Source organism: Lemur catta, chromosome 5 (assembly GCF_020740605.2).
Source record: "Lemur catta isolate mLemCat1 chromosome 5, mLemCat1.pri, whole genome shotgun sequence".
Lineage (NCBI taxonomy): Eukaryota > Metazoa > Chordata > Mammalia > Primates > Lemuridae > Lemur > Lemur catta.
Genome location: NC_059132.1, coordinates 102,287,426 through 102,297,567, shown reverse-complemented (window position 1 = coordinate 102,297,567; position 10,142 = coordinate 102,287,426). Strand labels below are relative to the sequence as shown.

At 42.2% G+C, this 10,142-nt stretch overlaps 1 protein-coding gene across 2 annotated transcripts; it reads left to right on the top strand.

The window, feature by feature from the left end:
* The first annotated feature begins 4,979 nt into the window (after positions 1-4,979).
* On the top strand, positions 4,980-8,535 carry LOC123638658 (CDKN2A interacting protein). Of its 2 annotated transcripts, none has more exons than XM_045552448.1 (3): positions 4,980-5,463; positions 5,891-6,021; positions 6,418-8,535. In XM_045552448.1, the coding sequence occupies exons 1-3, from the start codon at positions 5,192-5,194 to the stop codon at positions 7,764-7,766; spliced, it is 1,752 nt and encodes a 583-aa protein (XP_045408404.1). In that variant the 5' UTR covers positions 4,980-5,191; the 3' UTR covers positions 7,767-8,535. The 2 variants fall into 2 exon arrangements, with proteins under 2 accessions (XP_045408404.1, XP_045408405.1); XM_045552449.1 differs by having other exon boundaries at positions 4,995-5,463; positions 5,891-5,990.
* The last annotated feature ends 1,607 nt before the right edge of the window (positions 8,536-10,142 follow it).

Here is a 10,142-nt window from a genome sequence, read left to right as displayed (position 1 = left end):
TCGAGTATCTTCCTTGGTTTCTTATTCTTGTTCTGCCATTTACCTGTGAACTAAAAATAAAACCCTAAGCCCTCTGCTAACTGAATGGACCCCTCTTGGCCAAGGGGACCCCAGAAACACCTTAAAACTGAGTTCCCAGCCAAGACAGGACAGGAGATATAAAGTACAATTACACATGTGTATGCTTTCTGTTTTCATAAATATTCATGACTCCTCCTATAGCTTGTTGAATACGTACATTTAACCATCCCACTCAGTATATAAATCTTATTTTCTGTCCCTTGAAGCACGCGTTCCTGACTTCTGGCCCGGGCTCTGCTTTCCCGCCTGTCGGAATGGCCACCCCCAGGCTGCAACTCTTAATGGGAAATAAATTCTCCTTTTTCCAAAGTATAAATCTCATTTTTTTTTTTTTCTTCAGTTAACCAACCAATAGTTTGACCTTGGGCATTCAGTTACTAACTCTCTCCCCCGGTTTCTCCATCTACAAAATAAACGCAGTCTCTAAGGTCTCCTTCCAGATTTCTCTTCCCATGATTCCGAAGAGTCAGGATCAAGTGTATTATTTTATGAGAACATGACCTGCACTTCCCCAAATACTAACTCTTCTCTTATCTGTATCTCCCTCCTAGATTTAAATCTCCTGCAGCCTGGGACAAAGCACAGGTGTAGAGCATCACAAAGGGATGGGAAAATAAACTATAATAATACCTCATCTTGTTGGCACATGAAGTCTAAAAGGGTGAAATTTTTTCAGTCTCTATAGAAGAGTATATTAAAACATAAGAATTGCTATAAAAAGGGTTTATCACTTTGGCTAAAATCTGGAAGAAAGGAAGTCACCTGACAATAGTGCCTCTCACAGGAGAATTGTCTTGTGTGATTTAGAACCATTGACTACCATCCCTTCTTTAAAATCTTTTCTGGTATCTGCTGATCCTTCTCTTTATATTGCTGTTATCTCCACTTCCTTGGGTGTAAATTCTTCGATTTGTTGAGTTTGTTATTTTCCTTGCATGATACTGACCTTCCTCAGATGTTTTATGATTCTTAGGGAGAGTGCATGACTCAGACCTGTGCAATCAGAATATTTCATACCCTTGGCTAGAGTGTTTATGTAAGGGATAGACACATGACCCGACAGGACCAATGAACCCCCAACAGAACCTCAGGACTTCAGCAGAAACTATCAGGAAAGATAAGTTGTTTTTCTACTGAGGTTGCTGAGCTCTAAAGACAGAAATGACATTAATGCTGATGTCTGCAGAGTGGGACCAGGGTGAGTAAGGAAGGGAAGTTTTTACTTTCATTTATGCCTTTTATTCTATCTAAATGTTTCGTTTTTGACCAGGCATGGTGACTCATGCCTATAATCCTGGCACTTCAGGAGGCCAAGGCAGGAGGATCACATGAGGCCAGGAGTTCAAGACCAGCCTGGGCAACATACCAAGACCTCAACTCTGCAAAAAAATTTTTTTAAAAATTAGCCAGGTGTGGTGGTACATGGCTGTAGTCCCAGCTATTTGGGAGGCTGAGACAGGAGGATCACTTGAGCCCAGGAGTTGGAAGCTGCAGTGAACGATGATCATGCTACTGCAACACAGTGAGACCCTGTCTCTAAAATAAAAATAAATTTAAAAATAAACATTTTATTTTTGTGTGCATGCATAATTTAAAATTTTTTAAAACAGGGGTCAGAAAAACTGTGTTTATGTAGGCAGCTTGCTCCCCTGCCCTCTAAAATGTCCACTTCAGGCATTCTCTGCTCCATCCGATGGTCTCCATTTCAACTTCCCACCTCCAAACTTACAAACCTCTTTCTCTTTTAAAATGGAGTAAGTGTCTGCCTACCTGAAGTTAATCTCTCTGCCTGTGTGTGGATCCCACTCCTCCTATTTTTTCAGAAATTGTGTTACCCTCTTTTTGTTCAGGGTCCTCAAACCCTCCTTCTCTGGGAGAAGCAGGTACTCATGTTCAAGTTACTCCCATCTTAAATTGAAAAGCTGTCTTGGCCCCAGAACCCTCTCCAACTTCCTCTCTCTTCTCTTTACAGCCAGTTTTCTCCATTTCCTACTCCTGGACCCACTGCAACATCGCGTCTGCCTTCCTCACTCCAGCAGAACTGCTTTGCTGAGCTCACCGATCGCTCTGATCTCTACATCTGACTGTTGCTACCAGTCTTTCTCTAACTTGATTTCTCACAGCTTCGGACACAGGGGACCACTCTCTTCTTAAAACATTGTCTTGCTTTGACTTTCAGGACACCACACCGTATCACAGTAATTTGCCTGACTTGTGTCCTCACACACTGTTTGTGTCGACGTTTTCCCCTCTGTGAAGGGTTTCTCAAATCAAGGTCATGATGTTGACTGGAGTGTTTGCTCTACACAAACCTCTGCAATCCACATGCAGACTTGCACACCAAGGGCTTCGCTGCTTCCACAATCACATTCAGGAACAGGGACCATCCTTCATGTTGCTCCAAGGGAGAGCCATCTACAGAAAGGCCAGCTTGTTGCTGGCATTTTTATCGGATTTCTTCGGAGATACAATACAGCAGCAGTTTTAATGAATGGGCTTCCACTTATAGCAGAAAACTTAATCTTGTGAGATGTAGAGAACTAAGTCACTTGTGGCTTGACTCTCAATTTGGGGTGGTGGTGGGTATTTCTCAGTTGGTCAAAATTCTCTCCCTTTTCTCCTCTGATCAGGTATCTAGAGGGAGCAGTAAGAGAGACAGCGTTGTCTTTGCTTTCTTTCCTGTGGGCTCCACTGGGAGTGAAACTGATGTCCCAGCACACACGGTGCACACTAATCATTTCAAGAGTTTGAGGGGTCTCACTGGTCTGATGACTTGTTGAGAACCAGCTGTACTTTCCCTTGCTGATGGGCTGTCCACTCCCAGACTCACTTCACCTTGGACTATGGTGCCTGGCAAGCACTTTACCATTCAACTCTCTTTCTTGGGAACTTTTTGAATCTCCTCTAAGCCCTGTGAGAAAGGTGTCTGTGTGCACGTGTGTGTGTTAGGGGCAGAGGAGTAATCAGTATAGTTGGTTATCAGAACTATAAAAGTCCCTGTCTATGCTCATTTCTCCTCTACTAAAGGCCAAAGACCTCAAAATCTACCCAGCAATTTATAACAGCCAATACTTCCTATCTTACCCCCAACGCCCATAGATTTTCCTAGTTATCACCTTAGAACTCTTCTCACCTTTGCTCTCTGAACCTCTCCCCCAAACCCAGATAGAAATTTGTCTCTATGTCGTGGGAAGGCTTTTTTTTTTTTGTATAAAATGACATTCTTCTTAACTTTGTGGCCTTTGGTCTACGCCCTGAATCTTTATATGCAAAGTCGACTTTTTAAGAATAAAAAAAGTACATTTACCTTTTCAGTCAAGCACCTGGCTTTTGCCAACAAGTAGTACTCCAGCTTTCAGACCAGGTTACTTTTACTATAACTTTTAAGAATTACTTTGAAATTCCAAATATCATCGGGCTAGATAATCATAGATTCTTTTAGTTGCTATGGCCCCCTTAACAAAGAATTCATGAAAGGAGAGACCATAAGATTTCTTAATCTTTCACATAGCCAGATTTCTGCAATCCATTCATCCTTCTAAATTTTAAGCAATTAACTCTAAAAAGGAGAAAAGAATAGCAAAACTAGAAGCAAAATCCCAAGGTTCAAAATTTTTGTGCCTCTGTTTTTATGCAGTTTCTTTTGGCATGGCAGGAAGGTGGGCAATATTGTTTTTATATAATACCCGGATTTTGATTGTTCCAGCATGTATATAAATTACATGTTTTTTTGTTATCTGTATCTGATCTTATCTAAAGTAACCTTTTTTGGCTTGATTATTCTGATTCAAGCATTTTTACATCAAAGTCTACAAACATCTGAAAGGAAAAAAATTTAATTTCATAATTTATCATTATCATTTAACTTATTCATATTTATTAATCTTAATCTTAGAGTATACATATACCTGTAGTTGGAAACCTAACAATAAGCAAGCCGGCAGTAATAGTACATGTTGTGACTGCGGAAATTGTAAAGTGGAAAAAAATGGAAGGAAAAAGAATAGCTCTGAGAGGGAGAGATTTGGCGCATACAGATAAAACAGGCACATGCACGCCGACTCTATTTGCCCAGCTGGAAGTAACGTGGTTTGTTAATTTAAGGAAATACTACCGATACAGAACGTGGTCGGTGCAGAGTTCTGTTGTTATTGACCAAAACCGAAAGTTCGAGGAAGCAGGTACTGCCTGGGTTGAACTAGAGACCTAAGAAACTGCAGAAACCCAACCCAACCCCTGCGGGGAAAAGACTAGCTTCAAAGACCGCGCTCCATGCAGCAACGTGGAACCGGATTAATCGTTTAATCTTGTTATTTTTATTACTGTTAAGTTAACTGGCATCCCCACATTCTTAAAAGCCCCGAGACTGGGACGGCCTCCGAATGCTTCGCTTGTCTACATTGAAAGCAACGCGAGAGGCCGTTTGCCGACATCACCAAAAATGGAGGCCAGCTTTTGTTTATTTCGGCCCGGCTCGGACACGTGCGTCTCAGGGCAGAGACCCACGGCTTCGCGGCTGGTCGTGGCACGAAGTCTAGCAAGACACAGCCCTCGCGGTCTTTGCCCGCCCCGGCCCAGCAGCCTCCGCGCCCGGGGCCGCACTTCCTCGCCTCTCCTCCCCGCGCCGCGGCGAGCCCGGAGCGCGCGCGCGACGTCACAAAGCGCAGCCGGAACGCTCAGGCGTCCGCGGGGGTCCGGGCGCCCCGGGGCAGCCCCACTTGCCGCCCTCCCTCGCGGGGCTGGAGGCGCCCGGCGCCCCGCCCTGCCGTGCCCTCCCCTCCCCTCCCCCACGGGCCGCCTTCCGCAGCCTGGCTGGGCCGCGGCGTCGCGACTCCGGCGCCGCAAAGCGTCCTGGGAGCGCCCGCTCGCGCCGGAAGGACGCGCGGGCGCGCGGCGGCGGCGAGGTTATAAAAGGGAAGAAGCCGGCGGCGGGCGGAAGTGGGCGGTTCAGCTGCTCTGCGCGCTGTTGTTTGGTGTTTGGGCCTGCCGAGGGGCGTTCTCTGGAGGGCCGCCGGTGCAGGCCGCAGTGACAGGGCCGCTCGCCCCCGCGCTCCCCTCCTATCTCTCGGTGCAGCGTCTGCTCGCGGCCTCCGCGTTCTGCAGGCCCAACATGGCGCAGGAGGTGTCGGAGTACCTGAGCCAGAACCCGCGGGTGGCCGCCTGGGTGGAGGCTCTGCGCTGCGAGGGCGAGACTGACAAACACTGGCGCCACCGCCGGGAGTTTCTGCTCCGCAACGCCGGGGACCTGGCCCCCACTGGCGGCGCTGCCTCGGCTAACACGGATGAAGCTGCTGAGGCCAAGAGCGGGACCCGCAATCGACAACTGCAGCAGCTCATCTCCTTTTCCATGGCGTGGGCAAACCACGTCTTCCTCGGGTGCCGGTGAGTGAGGCCTCCCCGTCTGGTCTTCCGCCCCCGGCCTGGGGCCCGGAGCCGTCAGTGGGGAGGGGAAGTTGTGCAGCGCGGGAATCTGCAAGACCGCTGCCCTCTAAGGGTGAGAAGGGCGTCTCTGTGAGAAGCAGACATGATTAACAGTCTGTCCGTACGTGCGTGGGGGGCTGCTAGTAGGGTTGTTGGCGTTAAGCTGACAACGCTTTGGGGATTGGACGCTAGCTTTAAAGATTAGTGAGGAGATGCCCAGCCTCCCAGACCCTGAGCATTTGTTTATGGGGTTCCAGGAAATAGTTCTTGGCGGTTGGTACACTGTCTTGATTGCAACCAGGAAATGCAGTTCCTTTGGCCTGTTTTTGCACACCACAAGTAGCTTAGAAAAAAACACTTTTTAAAGTGACTTTTCCTTCTTTTTCAGATACCCTCAAAAAGTTATGGATAAAATACTTAGTATGGCTGAAGGCATCAAAGTGACAGATGCTCCAATCCATACAACAAGAGACGAACTGGTTGCCAAGGTGAAGAAAAGAGGGATATCGAGTAGCAATGGTTAGCAGATCATAGATGTGAACATACATAGGAGTTTAGAACATAAGTTTGATATAATTAGGAATTATTGTATTACTAATTTTTTAACAAGCCAGAATCTTTATAATGTTATTAATCGAGTTGGAATGTTAAACCTAAACTGTGTTTGTGTGAATTTGATAGTTTCTTTTGACTGCTTTAGATTTTGAATTGTCCAGTGTTGCCTGATGCTGTTGATTTTTTAATATTAGAAATTAATGATCACTGTTTTAAGAAATTGTTATTCCACACTTTTTAAAGAAACTACTAGTCCTGAAATATCTTCACCATGTGCCTTTATTTTAATATGCATATGTCTTATCAATTGATACAAATGAGGTATTTTTAGTCACATATCTGTTTTTTTCTTCTTTTTAGAAGGGGTAGAAGAGCCATCCAAAAAACGAGCCTTAGAAGGAAAAAACAATTCTGCAGTTGAGCAAGATCATGCAAAAATTTCTGCCAAGTCAGAACGTGCATCAGCTCAGCAGGAGAACAGCTCAACGTGTATGGGGTCATCCACCAAATCAGAGAGTAGTGGAAACTCAACTCGGAGCTCTGGCATCTCCAGTCAGAATAGCTCTACAAGTGATGGAGACCCATCCGTTTCCAGCCAAAGCAGCAGCAGCATTTCCTCTCAGGTAACAACAGCTGGATCTGGAAAAGCTTCTGGATCAGAAGCTCCAGACAAACATGGCTCAGCATCATTTGTTTCTTCGTTGCTAAAGTCTAGTGTGAATAGTCACATGACCCAATCCACTGATTCCAGACAACAAAGTGGATCACCCAAAAAGAGTGCTTTGGAAGGCTCTTCAGTAGCAGCTGCTCAAAGTAGCTCAGAGATTGAGGTGCCCTTGTTGGGCTCCTCAGGAAGCTCAGAAGTAGAGTTGCCATTGTTGTCTTCTAAACCTAGTTCAGAGACAGCTTCAAGTGGGTTACCTTCTAAAACTAGTTCAGAGGCAGGTGTTTCTTCATCAGTTTCTAAAAACAGTTCCTCTTCAGGCACATCCTTACTGACTCCCAAGAGCAGCTCCTCAACAAATACATCACTGTTATCTTCCAAAAGCACTTCCCAGGTAGCTGCATCACTATTAGCTTCCAAGAGCAGCTCCCAGACCAGTGGATCTCTGGTTTCCAAAAGCACTTCCTTAGCAAGTGTATCCCAGTTGGCTTCTAAGAGTAGTTCTCAGAGTAGCACCTCACAGTTGCTTTCTAAAAGTACTTCACAGTCAAGTGAGAGTTCTGTCAAATTCTCTTGTTGCAAGTTAACCAATGAAGATGTGAAACAGAAACAACCTTTCTTCAATAGACTGTATAAAACGGTGGCATGGAAGTTGGTAGCTGTTGGTGGCTTTAGTCCCAGTGTGAATCATGGAGAGCTGCTAAACGCAGCCATCGAGGCTCTGAAAGCAACACTGGATGTGTTTTTTGTCCCACTAAAAGAACTGGCAGATCTGCCTCAAAATAAGAGCTCTCAAGAAAGTATTGTTTGTGAATTGAGGTGCAAATCTGTGTATTTGGGCACTGGGTGTGGAAAAAGCAAAGAAAATGCAAAAGCAGTTGCATCAAGAGAAGCATTAAAGTTATTTCTCAAGAAAAAGGTGGTGGTAAAAATATGTAAAAGGAAATACAGAGGCAGTGAAATAGAAGATCTAGTTCTCCTTGATGAAGAATCAAGGCCTGTAAACTTACCACCAGCATTAAAACATCCTCAAGAGTTACTGTAATATGTTCAAAATATCACTGCTTACAGTATCTGGTATTTGAAGAGAAAAACTTGCTTACTTTTGTACAGTATAAAACACAGGCTTTCACAAATTTTGTATTGCTTTTTTTCCAGTTTTGCAGAAAATTTACATTCTGGTTCTCTTCACAGTAGAAATTGTAAATAATTTATGAATGACAGTGCACATTAAAAGGTGTGCATTAACAGCATACAAGTATGCTGTTTTATTTGCTGAACAAAATACTGTCTTCTATTTTTAATGATACATTAGGTACGATGTGTAGTCCTGTAGAATCTTAAAATTTTTGTACTACTTTCAATTTGGTGAAAATGCATTGTCTACCATACTTTTTTTCCTAGCTGAATAAAACCACATCAAAGAAAAGGGACCACAGTATTTGAATGTCTGAAAGTCTGTGAAGCCTAAGGTTTTAAAAGTGTTGCCCATAATGTTGAACATGTCTGTTAAAAAATAAAAGAAAAAATAGTTGCCTCAGACTATTTTTATGAGAAGTTGTAAGCATTTTTTAGATATAAAGGAGTATAAAGTACTTAATTGTTATTTTATTCTGAAGTTGTTAAAAATTCACCATGATTTTGACTGCTGCAGATTCTTTAAGTGGGTTAATTTATGTTTTCGGTGGAATACAATTTACACTTTTTCTTAAAGGACATAAATGTGGGTTTCTATACTAAGCATATTTTGTGACTACTATTAACAGATTGATTTGTTTAGATATTAAATGCTTTAAGCTATTTTACCTTTTCAAGAAGTTGTGTTTTTTTTCCCTCCTAAGTCAGAACCAATACCTGCAAATAGGCTTCCTACTACTTGTCATTATAAATTACAATCAGGTAATTTTTCATAGTGATATGATGCAAGTTTTAATGGGTAGGAAAGTTACAATTTTCAAATCTAGAACTCAATGGTTTTTGTATTTACAGATCTCATAGAGTACTACTGGGAAGAATAGCCACATTCAGCTCTTTAATGAGCCTGTTCAGTGGAATTGCATTTGTTAGAGATGGGATTTTGTTTCTGTCTTAGGTGATTCTGACTGTATTTTTCTATTGTGGTATATTGCTTGTTTTTCTTCAAACTGGCCCAAGATGTTTTGTTACCTTTGTGGCCTTCTGGCTTTCTAGATGCTATTTTTAGATGCTGCACATTGAGCAATAATGGTGATAATGTACAGAGAAAACAAATGGCCTCTTATGGGCCAGGTGTATTAGGATAAGAAAATTGAACATAAGTAGCACAACTTAAGTATGTGGAGGTTACTCCTATTCTATATTCTAGGTAGGAATAATGGACAAAAATTCAAGCTTATGCTTGAATTGAAATAATCAAGGATGTTTTTATTTTACCAGATAATCTTTAAAAATGATTGCTTTTTGAGGATGTTTAATTGGACACCAAAGCTAAAATCCATATACTGTGACTAGGTTGCCTTTATTGTGGGAAGCAATAACATGAAGGTATTGTGAAAGTACTTTTAATTCACTTTCCTCAGTCTTGGAGAATGTGTATTTTGTGGGACAAGGATTACCAGAAAAGCAAGCCAAAAATTAACAAAGAATAAATAAATTTCTGTAATAGATCTAATTAGGTGGTTTGGTAACTTCCTAAATTGGCTTGTTTCAAGTTAATATAAAGGTTATGGAAAATATTTTGCAGTGAACTTTTGATGTGGAGGAAGCTGCTTGGTGTAAAAAATGTTTCATTTATAAACATCTTATTTAAAATTTATAAAAGTACTCTTAAATTTAATGAAAAATGCATTTTTAAGAATTCCTGAAGATAGTATAGTGCAGAAGAAAACATAAGCTTTGGAATCCATTATTTTTGAGATAGAATCTTGGCTCTGCCTCTCACTGAACATGTAACCTCTGAGGATTAGACCTCCTAACCTTCATCTGTAAAATAGGACTAATAGCTGCTTCAGTGAGCTATGATGATTAAGAAAGGTGATACACTTAAAGTCTCCAGCACAGTACAAGTATACTGTAGTTTATATACTTATTTCCTCACAACCTTATGAGTAGCTATTCTTGGTTGGCCTGTTTTTTCAGATGAAGAAACTGAAACACAAAGTAATTTGGTCAAAGCGTTCAAATTCTTAAGTATATTGTATTGCTTTATCTTTCTCACCTCTTTATATGCTAACACTTCTGAAAATTACCCTCAGAATATGATATTCTACCACTTGTATTGAGTGACCATAACATCTTTCTAAAGCCTCCCTGAAATGAGTCATTTAAGAAGCTCTTCTGTTGATTATTAATGCTTCTTCATGATGCTTTCATTGCGTTTCAGATATTCTCAACCAATAAATCATCCCATGTGGGTGCAGTTGAAGTTTGTAAAAAAACAACA